General features: G+C 43.8%; 1 protein-coding gene across 2 annotated transcripts in view; it reads right to left on the bottom strand.

Moving 5' to 3' along the window:
• The window catches only part of PITPNM3 (PITPNM family member 3), a 299,986-nt gene that overhangs the window by 34,305 nt on the left and 252,204 nt on the right, over nt 1-13,477 (bottom strand). For both annotated transcript variants that reach the window (XM_019511015.1, XM_019511016.1), the window contains one exon: nt 9,477-9,647. In XM_019511015.1, coding sequence (XP_019366560.1) covers nt 9,477-9,647 — 171 coding nt within the window. The remainder of the gene's footprint in view (nt 1-9,476; nt 9,648-13,477) is intronic.

Genomic DNA, 13,477 nt, shown 5'->3' with positions numbered 1-13,477 from the left:
AAAAAAAAAAAAAAAGAAGGTAGTAGACATCCACCTCCTTGATTTGTACACATTGGTGCTAACAGACATATTTTTGCAGACTTAAACAGAGAGAAGCAGTAGCAGGACTGCTCCAAAAAAATGACTCTTGGCTTTCCAGACCTATAGAAATCAATGGAAGTTCTGCCACTGACTTTAGTTAAGCCACCACTTCACCCAGTTTTCCAAGACACAACAAATCTGCTCACAGAAAATATATCTGAAACCTAAACTTTCTGCTTGTTATCAGAACTGATTAAGATGGACAGAGTTAAATGTGAAGGAATCACAGCCTGCCAGAAGCCGTTTCAGAGACTTGGGGTTATTTTGATTTAAGCTTGAGCATCTCAACCATAGATGGCACAAGAATCTCTGATGCAATTGACCCAGGGAAAGCAATTAAATTCTAGCACAAAATGATAGGAGATGAGCTTTGAAGAGAATATGTTCAATTGTGGTTTCCATGGAAACATAGTGTTTTGAGTTTGCTTTAATGAAATTGCCATGAATCCTTCTTACAAAGAAATTTTGCTAAAGCATAAAAGGCAGCCCTATCTGTGTGTGGTTATGGGAAGACTACGGCATGGGAAAAGATGAAAGATAATTCTGTGGTTATTACTGTCCGGTTAAGTCATCCTGTTGAATCATATATAAAGGCGTCTTCTAATGGAATGCCTCCAACACAACAGGAGGACCTCACGGGAAACTCAAATTAGTTCATCAAACCTTGTTCCCCTGACAGGTAAATATAACCACCTTACTGAAGTGGAAGCAGAGGCACAGAATAAGTGAAAGGCCTGTGTTACAACACTTACCGTGTGCCTCTGGGCCCCTCTAGACAGTCAGGTAAAGGCATGAAAGGATCTGATGCGTGATCCATACAATCACACCTCCTACCATGCCACATGTGCATGGCAGGCAGCATGATCGTGGGCTCCTGCATCAGATCCTGTCATACCTTATGGTCAGTGGAGGGGGAGCCCAGGTTTGTGATCCTGGGCTCCCCGTACACCAGCATACCAATAGCAAGCTCCTATGGCTGCGAGTCCTGCAGCTGATGAGACTCCCAGCCATGGCAGCACCCCACTGGCAGGACTCCCAGCCGCGGCAGCCCATGGAGGGCTGCCGCAGCTCACAGCATCATCAGCTGCGGGACTTACAGCTGGGGCAGCATATGGGATGCTGCTGCAGCTGGGGGTCCTCCCAGCCGTGGGAGCAAATGGTGCACCCCGGTGGCTGGGAGCCCCATCAGCTGATGAGACTCCCAGCCGTGGGGGCACTGCTATGCTACACACTCGAATTAACCTGGATAGAAAGCAAATATTAAGGTATTACACATTTTCCAGCTCTAACTTTATAGCTGGTTGGACCTTTTTAAGGTGCGATGGTTAATTTGCATGGGTAGCCAATCTAAATTAATTGTGCAATTAACTAGGTAATTCCATAATATACGCAATGAATACAGGGGGGCTCCGACTCGCTTGTTCTGTGACACTGGCTCTTCAACACATTGAACACTTAAAAAATACCATGACTTAGTGCTTCTGAAAATAAAGGCATAAACCATTTGGCCTGGCATCACTCACAGCACCCAGCGTTGAACCCTACAGTATAAAAAGTAAGCAACACAGGAACTACCTGCCAGGCTGTCTCAGCTCAACAGTCCATCTCATCCAGCATCGAGCCCCCAACACCTGGCAGTACCGCATGCTCCAGAAGCCAGTGTAAAAAAAAAAAAAAACGGTGGCAGGCAGTTTTGCCTCCAGGAAAAGATTCCTCGAATTAGAAGTTGGTGGAAATTGCCAAGTCGCCCAAAGCAAAACCATGTGTTTTTTAAATGAACCTCCTGATTTCAATTTAAGAAACCAAAACAACACTGTCTAAACGTCTCATCCTTTGAATGAAGAATTCTGCCTGTTGAGTTGAAATAGCTTCAGCGTGAACTAAAATTTCGATACAAAAGTCTTAAACCATTTTTTAAATGGTTGAAATCAAAATGATATATTTCAACTCACCGAAACAAAAATTTGGCCAGATCTGTATATATTTTTTTAAACTCAGAGGACAGTTTCTCAAAAAACTGAACTTCACTTATCATCCCATTTTTAGGTAAGAAATATTTCAAAGTCTCAAACTTCGTAGTCGAGTATTCATTGGCTGGCTGATCACCAAACTTTCAAGCATCTGAAACCAGTTTATTTTGTAATATTGCTACCTCAGCTCTTGTGAACTGCGTAGCTGTTTTCCCACTGAAGGCATCTGAACGCCAACACCAAAGGCATATTTTTCAGTTTTCTCCTATTTCTTAGAGGAACTTTATACTAAAATACAAGGAGAGACAAATTTGTAGGGCTTGCCTCCTCAAATTGTGAAGCAAAGGTTGCAGGGAAGCAAAGAGGAGATATTTAACTATCTATATAGCATCCACTTTTCAAAACCCACTATTGGATCAAGCTTCTCCTCTGACACATCACTGGAGGATTTATGAAATGTTCTGTAATGTTTTATCACATCAGCTAAAAGCATGACAATATTTCAATCCCTGGGTTAAAGAAGAGAGACAGGTAGTCAAAATGCTAATGATGTCAGGGCAGAGTGTGCCGAGCCATTGATATGCTAATGTAGGAGAAAAGGTGGGTGACAAATAGAAAGAAGACTGGTATGCCAGACGCTGGCTCCTGGAGGTCTAGAAGCAGCTCACCAAGAATGGACAAGGGAAGTAAGGTGTCCACGTTTTGGGGAAAACAAAAGCTAGACATGTCTGGAGTTTTCAGGAGAGATCTGATCAGTTCCTGAAATTCAGGAGAAGACCATATGTAATGAGAGACTGGAGCAAGAGAGAGGGGATCTTTGCTAGCATAAGCTTATCTGCTAGAGCCAGACAGCTTAAGTCATACCTCTTCTTTGAACTGCAAGCTTCTTATAAGTGAAAGCACTATGCTGGGGAACAGCTTGGGGGTCGTTTTAATTGAGCAGTAAAAGAAAATGGTGAGATGAGAATCCGGGCATGTTCTACGAAGGCTAAACAGTCAGCAGGGTTTTCTAGAGAGCCCATTGCGCAAAAGCTGCATGTATTACAACAGAGAGAAGTCAGGTAACTTAATGCCCCGATAACAGTATTTTTTTCTTCTTTAAAATCAAAATGCTAGCACCCGTCACAGGGCAGGCATCCCTTCACCTCTAAGCCGATTGCAGAATAAGCAGCAAAGCAAGGCGGGGGGAGAGAAGGAACACACTTCTAATGTTTGTCACAAGACATGTTTCGTGATAAATCTGATGCTTGTCACCAAGCTGAATCTCAAATACAACAGCTACAAAAGCAGCACTGATTATAAAATGCCAAGTTGGCAGCAGCTGATGGTGCCTGTCTGTAATAAAAGGTCAAATTACAGTGGTTATTTCTCTTGATCTGGAAAAGAAAAACAACACACACTTTCCTGATATGCGGTAGAAGAGTAATTGCTGGAAAACACTGGCTTTTGAGGGTGCCTGTACATTGTTGCCCTAGCTCTTTCCATTCAAGTCAGCAGTAGTATTTTCTCACCGCCTTCAACAGAAGGAAAGGTAGTCCGTGAGGACCACCGCTATTCAGGCAATATACCATTTTCTTCTGTGGAATTCACACTACAAGATGACATTTGATAGAGATCAATCCAAACCAAAATTGTGATCAAAACTTTGCAGCATGGCTCATATTTAAAGTTAAATGTTACTAACAGTTTTAACAAATCACGTCTGTCTATCTCGGGCAGAGGGCCACTTACTGAGTTTTGGCAAGCCATCAAAGGGCCGCATGACAGGCCGCCAGGAGCACATAAATATTCATTTTCTACCATTTTTAGGGGGCTCCCGGGCTGGGTAGAATGGCCTGGCATGCTGCATCCGGCACGCAGGCTGCACTTTGCCCACTCCTGGTCTATCTGAACATTTGCTACTATAACCACTTGCTATAAGTAGCACTAATAATCTTTTCCAGCATCTTCCTGTGGCTGAAAGGTGAAAGAAACATTCCCTTTCCTAGTATTTTGTACACGATGAAGCACTTTGTCTGTAGTCTCCTTCACTCTCTCATGTTTGCTTGGGTCTCCCTCATAGCAACAAAAGAGGAGAAAAAAAATAGGACCAGATTTTATTAGAGTCTCTGAAAAACAGGTGAGGCAGAAGTTGGGTTTGTCCTCTCTTCCTCCTCCTCACTGCTTTTTTCAGAGTCAATCTTAAGGATTAGCTAATGATGCATTATAAAAGTTGATGCGTTAATGGATTTTCAAAGGCTTCAACAGGCTTGCACTTCCAGCGGCTTGTACCTAAGTCCACTTAGCTGCCTTATCGGTGGAAGAGAACCTGGTCCTTTGTCCATATAGGCAAGAGGTCGTTTTAGAGGGGCTGGAAGGGCTTGTTAGGTTATAGACACACACCCTGTAATTGGGAGGCAGGTGACAGAGCAGCTCCATTTGTAGACGTTACATTAGCCCCTTATACCAGGACTACCGCTTCCCCACCATTCTCCTACACACGCAGAGAGCTCTCTCAGCATCTTGTCTCACTGAAACTGCACTCAATAAATCAGCAGCCTAACAAGGTAATCACGTACGTAGGAGGAACTGTATTGACAGAAGATGTGGTTGCAGTCAAATAATCAACAGGAAGATGAATAGTTCTGTAAAGGCAAACTAAGCCTCCATGACTGGCAAATTCAACGGCCTTCCTTGCCATTTAATGCAAAGAGACCCCCTTACTTTACAGAAACCGAGTATGTTCTTTGCGTGCTGCTCATGAGACAACGACTTCCTACAGGAATCATGAAGGGGCGTTAAGAGGGGATCGATCCGGGCAGAGATTCGACATCCACATTCTTGATGCTATAAACCAACATCACAAAATGGACTGTATGACCCTCTGAGTGGACTTAGGGATGAAAACCTGACATCAACCGAAGGGAACACGAAGAAACCAAAACCCTTCTCCATGCCTTTCCCTTTGCTGCTATCCAACACCAACTGGGAAAAGCAAATCTGACAAACAGAACTGAAAGCTACACACTAAGCCCTTCAAACACAGCAGCGAGATCATAAACTTTTGACAGTCATTTGTTAGAAATGAAAGACAACTGGCAAGGACCGTGTTCAGCATGTTCGCCAGCTTGTATTGCCTACACGGTTCCTGTGAATCGCATCATCGTGAAGTTTCTCTCCGATAGCAGCCATTTGAATTTGGCTTTGAGACTCACCACCTCTTGTACATAAAGGCACCTTTTAAGAGTGCCATTTACACACTTAAAAATGCCCGTTGTAACTACCTGACACTGCTTCTGAAATAATGGACAGAGAAGTTCTGGAGACAAGTCCTTTCAAGTAGGATAAGACGGTTTGGATCAGAACATAACCAACCTGATATCCACATAACGAGGTTTCATCACATCTTATCATCATCACAGGAGCATACCAGGAAGCCTTTTATGCGTTTCAGACTTGCACTGTATGCATACAAGCTAGTCTGTCCCTTACAGGAAAATACCATGTAAAACAATAGAATGACCCTTTATGAATACAGAACACCTCCTTCCAAAACCGATCCCAAAGCTGTTAATTGAGTTTCATTTTTAAACAGGAGAATTTCAATCTCCCTTGAAATGCCACCTACTCAGGGGTTAAAAGCATATGCTGGAGGCATTTTCTGTAACCTCCCACAATACCTGGGCTGGCAAACTTTCACGATAATGAGAGTTCAGGATTTCTGGTTCACAAATCACTGTCTTTATGAGGATATTTTGGGAGAGGGGTTCACTCTGCCCTCAATTATCCACCCTAACTGAATCTGCTCAAACTTGAGAGCAAATGGGACCACGACGGAAGCTGGCAAAGCTGAATCAATGTAACAGACTCACATTTGAGACCAGACCTCCTGAAATATTTGCTGGAACAGAACTTTAATGAAGGCTTGACTTGTACTTTCTGTAACAGGCAATGACATCCTCTCATCTAGATGTCTAAGAACATGTTTTGCATGAACAAGCATTTAGTGAAATGGTGACATGCTAGTATTTGTGTACATCATGAAAACATGTTGGAGCTGGAATAGGCAGACAGATGGTGCTGGAACTAAAGATCTGGTCCTTTATATTAGCCAGCTTAATAAAACTTTGGCATTAAACTTCTGTGTACGCTGGATAAATCTATGCCAGCTTCCAATGAAGAGCAAATGGGTGCTGATAGAGAAAGAGATAAATAATGAATAAAGAGATGCCTTTGAAAAGGGAACGGGATGGGAGTAGACAGTAACTCAAACTCCCTTCAGTGTCCTGTACTAAGCAATGAACTAAAACCAACTGCGCACAGTGGGAAAAGAGTCATCAGTGACCCTAAGGCCCCCTCTATATGTTGTGCAATGACCAGGTTCATTGTGCAATTAATTTAGACCAGCTACACATCCAAATTAACAATCACGCCATAAATCGGTCCAACCAGCTATAAAGCTATTACTGGAAAACATATAAATGTTATAGCCAGGTGCTATCTAGCTTTAATTTGCACCTGTAGCAGCAAGGTCTGCTCCTGCAGCTGACTGGGCTCCCTGGTGCACCAGAGGCAGCTAGGGCTGGGATAGGAGCTCAACTTTTCAGAGCCGATTGCCATGGCTGGTACTTTTACTCATCCTTCACATGTCACCACTGCCAGTGCTGTTTTCACCTCAGCTGCCAGCACACACATTGCCCGATCGTGACTCGTAGTGCTGTTCAACCCCGGTTTACAAGGGGAATCCACCATCGACTTGGCAGAGCGTGAAGCCTGCATCAGGGCTCTGGATTCCAAGCGTCCTCCTGCGATGACCCAACGCAAGGACAAGCCACAAAATGTGAAGTCCTCTGCACCCACCCAGAGGTACTGCTTCTCTTCCTGCTTTGAAAATGTGGTGACAGCCCTTAACACTTGAGGCCACTCCACTGAAGCAGCTGGGTCACTTTTCACTGATTTCAGCAGGCATCGACTCAGGCCCCACACCTCAAATGACTGCAGTTTACACACACACTCCAGAGAAGCATGGAGATGCTCATGACTTCACATCACTCCAGAGCATCCACATTCCCCAACTTAGGGACTGTCAAGATACCAAGTGACTAAATGCTTTGAAATAATAGCAAGCTATTCATCACTGAGGAGTGGAGCCCTCATCTGTATCTACGATTTATATCCACGGAGGATCTTCCCCTGGGAAAATCAACCTACATTTGCTAAAGGGAAAGTATTTGTAGATCTTCCTTTTGGTCAAAACTCTGGCCAGCTCTACAACTGACTTCTAGTAACTTATTTCCAAATGGTCCCCCACTGTGTATTTATGGGAATGAATTAAAAACCGTAACTAGAACCTACCAGAGGGACTTCAATTATTAGCCTTTTGCAAAGAGGTAAAGCTATTTGATTTCCTTCTCACTGAATCAAGAGTTATACAGGCCTTTACTGCGGTTTGCCCTTTTGTTGGTAGAAAGAAAACTGCCATTTCAAATGCATAAAACGTCTAGGGATCTAATACTGAGGTTCTCCATAGATTTAGTCAAGGTTGAATGTATTTAGCTAATAATACCTACCTGACTTCATTGGCAGGAGAGCCGGGATTTAACTGATGTAAAGAGACATTATATCTATTAAAGCCTGACTGACACTAAATTTGATCTACCACGTAGCCATTCCTGTTCCCTTACTATTCAAGTATTTTGCGTGCCAAATAACCAGCAATGGATAGATGTCCATGTCCTGTATTAGCCCTGTTCTTTTGGATTGATAAGTAAAGTCTAGCCCGATCATTCAGTTAATCTGAAGTGTTCTGCACGCACATGTTTGGGTTGCAAGATGACATAACTTCAGATTCACTGAAGGCTCATGGGCTTCAAATCTTACAGCTTATTTGAACCTTGAGACACTGCATATTTTTAAGCAAGGAGGCTGCAGTTGGATCTATAGCCGTGTCACCGAATGAAAAAAAAAAATAAGTTCCCTTTTGTTTGTATTCTCCTGAATTCAACAGATGCAAAACACTGCCATTTTACTACATGAACTTCCAACCTCTAGCCAGGAGGCCCCAGAGGCTTGAGAAATATCCTAGTGGGGCTCAAATTCATGCTTGAAGCTGAGAGAAGAGGGGGAGGGAAGGGGAGACAGAGAACTGTAGAAGGGATTGATTCAGTTTTTGCACCACGTTATCAGGATGCTCATGAACTCTATGATCCCTTCCAACCCCTTTGGCATTGAATTCTTGAGAAAGGAACACAATTACACCAACTGCCTGCTTTTACTTTGTTTTGGGTTCAGAACAGGGGGCATATCCAATCCACCAAAGATAGCTCGTGGCAAACTTGCAAAATCCTGCATTTTTATCTGTGCCAATCTTTCTAGAGGCAAGAGGGGTGACCTGCCTACGACTGACCTCGGAAAATGTCCTCTGTAAAACCTAGACGCATCTGGGCATCATGGACTTAACTAGGTTGCTGTTGTGCCTCGACAATTCCTTTCAGAAAATATATTGCAGTATCCAGGCAAAGTGTCTTATAAACATGGTTTACCAAGAACCACATCAATGAGGCCTTACATGTTCTTTCCTGCTCCGATAAACTATCTACAGGGTACTGGGGCTAATTTTGATTCTCTGCTTGAATCTGCCTGCTACGAAGTCACCGAGGGTTGCATAGGAATCAAGTCGGGGTAAAAATGGAATCCAGTCAACCTTTTTCTGCTGAATTAAAATGTGCTGGGCAGAAACATAAAGTCATTACTGAAGGCAATCAGGACTCATAGTAGAGATGCTATCTTTTATTAGACCAACAAGATTTTTGCAAAAAAAAAAATTTCTTTAATTGCAAGCTTTTGGGCACAAACGCCCTTCATCAGGCACTGGAGAAAAGAATTTTTTTTTGCAAAAATCTTGTTGGTCTAATAAAAGACAGCATCTCTACTACGAGTCCTGATAGCCTGTTCCTCTAGACCAATACAGCTACAACCTGGATACCTGAAATCATTGCTTACACTTTCTCATCCCTTCTATTAAACAAGCAACCTGAAGTCATTTGGAGGCTGAGTCAAATCCCACTGAATTCAAGAGAGATCATCTTGAGCTGGTTTTTTAAGGGAAAGAGATCCATATACCACCCAACCCCATTAGAGATGAGAAGCTGGAGAAGAGGTGCCTCAGCTCCAGTAACAATCCACAGAGAGGGGCTGGTCAGTGGCAGAAAGCAGAAAAGCATTTAAGAAGCCAACAGTGCCAGTCAAAGCATCCCTCTTGGTTTCTAGCTGTTGAGTAACGCCATGTCTTTTCCTGCTCTACGTCCTCTGACTCCTCCTCAGCGTGTTGGCAGCATCTGTCTTTAAAATGCTCTTGAGCAGAGTTGCTGAACGAGAAAATGCAGAACACCAGGGAGAGGGGGTAATGAAAACCAAGCCACAGGATATGTAAAATGCTTATGGTACCTAAATGGTGCGATCTTCCATCCCCCAGAGGGTATCTCTGGTACCGCGGGACGTTAAATGGAGACACGAGGCGGAAGTTTTTCTCCAGCAGTGACTCTAGTCTGCAGGCAGAGGGGTCGGCAGAATGAAAAAAACTGTACACTTGGCTGCAAGCTGGGCGGACTTGACATACTGAAATGAGAGAGAGAAAGAAATAATTCAGTATCGCTTCCTTACCAACTGCTCACGTCTCTTGAGATATCCAAGCTGGAGGTAGGGTTAAATATATGGTCCTTGTACAGTCTTCCGAAAATAAGAGCCCAAACTGCCCACACAGTCAAAAGAGAGGCAAGATTCTTCCGATTACATTATTTTCTATTTCTTCATAAAAAGAGCTATCTGCACGGCAAGGTAGCTTTACAGAGGGATCACAGCTTGAGAATGAGGCAGTCATGCTAAGGCTAAGACCAGCCTTTGAAACAAATGGAAACCAGGAAGTCAATAAAGTTTTAAAGCCGGCTAAATACATTATTGAACATCACAGCTGCAAAAAACAAGGCATTGTGTCTTTTGAATATTTCAAGGCGAAATGGGTTGATGGGGCCATTTAGTTGGGAGGACTGAAATACAAATGAAAGCAAGAGCGGGCAGGTGAGAAAAAAGCACTGCAAAATCAGAAGTCAATTTATGGAAGCTAATGCATAAAAATGAGATTGCGCATATTACAACCCAAGACCCAAACGTGTATGAAGCTTGCTAGAGAGACACAGCTACTGAGCCGTTCAGTCTGCAACCCATTTACAAATGTAAATGGATTTTGGGGGGTTGGTGGGAGTGGGGGGGGGTAAGAAATCACCTGCTTGCTCAGCTAATGAAGCTCTCTTTCAATCCAGTCTCCAGCTTCAAGATAGAGACATCTCTTGTATTCAAAAGGGTGATCATACAGGCCTTTTGGGGTCCATGAACCAGTTGGTGCAGTTATTTCCCATCTAACCAAACCACATTTGGATCCCTGAACCTCTCCAGGGTTAGCAGATCAATCCATTATGGTCCAATTACACTAATAGACTTGGTGTATTCTAGCAGCACATGCATGTTACAACAGTCAACAACATTCATTAACTGCAGGAGTAAAAAATTGATTAGAGTACTTATAACAGATGTTTGGGAATATTATGCCTGCTCCCAGTGAACTCAGTACAAGTAGGATCAGTCCCTTAATGTTTTCCAACCTGCTGCATGATATAATCATCTCAAAAAATTTCTTCCGTTAGAGTCCGCTATTGGTGCCTTTCACCGATCATACGGAACTGATGCTGTTCCTTAAAATAGACTTGTTTGTACAACATCCTACTTCAGTGTTGTTTAGAAGTACCGGTGATGCAAACCCACATGGAGAAAACTTAATTTAATGGTACTCTCTATTGCCGCAATACATCACCATCTATCTCTAAGGGACTTAACCTCACAAGACCCCGAGCTAAGGCAGCACTGTTTTTCTTATTGTACCGCTGAGAACCAGAGCACAGAGAAATGAAATCACGTGGCCAAGGTGACCTTAGGCCTGCTAAGTCCCATATTAGCATCCTATCCAGTGGCACTGAATCTTCCACATATTAAAACCCCATCTTATAACAGAAAGCAGAAGGCATGATTTGGCATTCTTCCTCCCAGAGTCTCAGATACATTTTTCCATCTAGTCCCAAACAAATAAGGGAGGGGAACTAGGATGCCACATTTTGGGAACAGACTTTTCTCTGCTTGTGGCTGGAGATGGGAAGGCCATCTGCCCAAAACACTTGAGAACCGGCATGGCAGAGGATGGTTAAGCTCAAAAACTATGTGCCGCTAAGGCTGTCTAATGGAGTTTGTCTTTGCAGCTCTTTCCACAAGATAGCATCCTCCAGTTACAGGAGCAGCAAGCCACTTCAGTTCACTGTCTTCTCAAAAGGTGACAGTCCATGTGTTTAGCCAGAAGCTGGACAGAATGGGATGTACCTTGGCTTAGCTGCTGCATATTTGCCTCAGCTGCAATCTTAACTGCATGCGCTCTTTGTAGGAGGAATGAAAGAACTAGCCCCCTGCTGCTAGAAGGAACTGCAAAGCCAAATCATGCAGACTGGAATTATGACAGGCATTCAGGGCCAAATTTTTGTGCCAAAAGTGTCAAACAGTACCAAATTCTGGCCCTCAAAGAATCCCCAACTCAATTTAGGACAATGGTACAGAAACAGACAGACAATCACACTTATTTAGGGCACGCTCTGGTGTATACAGGCAGGATGCTCTGCCAGGAACAGCACAGCAGACTGTTCAGACATTTCCAATGATCTCATCATCGGTTCTCACGGTAATAAGAAAAAACTTTTCTGTGGCATTGCCAAGTGTCTGCTAAAGATACCCATCCCTCAAGGTACAGGGAGGTATTCATCTGTCAGCACACGAGTTGCTAGACATATGCTTGAGGATCGTCCCAAGCTGTGGCACAAGTGCCAAGATCATTTCTGAAATCTGATCTAGTTCCCAAGTTGGGCAACACTGAGTTTTACTTGGAAAGACCAAAAAAAAAAAAATCTGGTCCAGTTCGAGCTAAACAGCCAAGCCGCATGCAACCTCAAATCAACCGTCAAAGCGTTATATTGGCATCCAGCCTTTGCTTAGACATTTGGAAGTGATTATAGCCTCAAAAGACAGCAGTGTGCCCAGCTTATCTGTGCATAAGTCAGGGAGGTACTAGTCACCCCACAGATGCATCGCTGTTTGGAACTGGCCAAAACTAAGCTGCTACTTTACGCGGTGCATTGCATTGCACAAGCAGAAGCAGAACAGTGGTCACTACTGAAAACCTTGCCAAGACCAAAGGAGCACAAGAGCGTCAGGGCAGAGCGATTCCTTCATATGGAATGAATGTAGATGAAACATAGATGTTCAGGTCCCCCTCCCTTTTTATGCACTCTCTCTAATGGGCAGCAAAAACATCAGATCAAACCCTGCCCTTGCGAGGTGTCAAGTCATGAAGATGCAAATCCTAATGCTCTCCTGAGAAAATGCTGTGGCACTGCCCTTGCATGGTGGGCAAACCCATGGTTGATCTGGTTCTGGTGAGGGGTGAGCTCGTCTCTTACTGTGAGCTGCACTGTATGCTGCCTTCCACATTGCCTGACTCACTCCGGGGGTGGCACAACACCTGTTTCATTCAGTAGGTTTCTTGTCATGCTAAATGAAAAGCGTGGGTGTTTGGGGGCCTTTCAGTTACTCTTTAGTCCCTCCTCAGACCCTCCTACTGCAGTTTTGTAACGTGTGTAAAAGTATGATCGGTGGCTAATACCACGCTTCCAGCTGTGCAGTGTCCAAACTCTCCTCTGATGTTTGCTGGATAGTTATTTTGGCAAGAATGTCTGAGTGTCAGGTAATTAAGCACACACGACTGCAAAGGGAGAAAAAAAACCTGGGAATTAAAATCAGAAGGGCTTCCTGAAGGCAACATATAATCTTTTCCCCTTTACCACTTGTATCTGAATACGAATTACTCATCGCCTGTTGTCCTTTCTCGTAGCAAGGGTAGGAACAGATGTGCGGATTCTGACATGACCTCACATCTTTGCATGGGACCATTTCAAATACCATCTCTTGACATCACATCATTCATAGATTCATAGACATTTGGGCTGGAAGGGACCTCGGAAGATCATCGAGTCCAGCCCCCTGCCCCAGGGGCAGGAAGTCCGCAGGGATCATAGGATCCCAGCAAGATAAGCATCCAAATGTCTCTTGAAGACGTTCAAAGCAGGTGCTTGAACCACCTCCGGCAGCAGTCTATTCCAGGCCTCGGGGGCTCAGACAGTAAAGAAGTTCTTCCTTATGTCCAGCCTGAAACAGTCATGGAGGAGTTTGTGACCATTCGACCTTGTCATATTTTGTTTCACACCGCAAATCTACGTAGGACGGCATAAAGACACAAAATGCCCCACCAGACATTGTCTTCCATAGGACCTGGATACAGTCTCCCATATACTCTGATC

The sequence above is a fragment of the Gavialis gangeticus genome, unplaced genomic scaffold (genome assembly GCF_001723915.1).
Source record: "Gavialis gangeticus isolate Ggan-Ray unplaced genomic scaffold, GavGan_comp1, whole genome shotgun sequence".
Taxonomy (NCBI): Eukaryota; Metazoa; Chordata; order Crocodylia; family Gavialidae; genus Gavialis; species Gavialis gangeticus.
The sequence above is the reverse complement of the archived record's forward strand: the minus strand, read 5'-3'. Positions and strand labels throughout refer to the sequence as shown.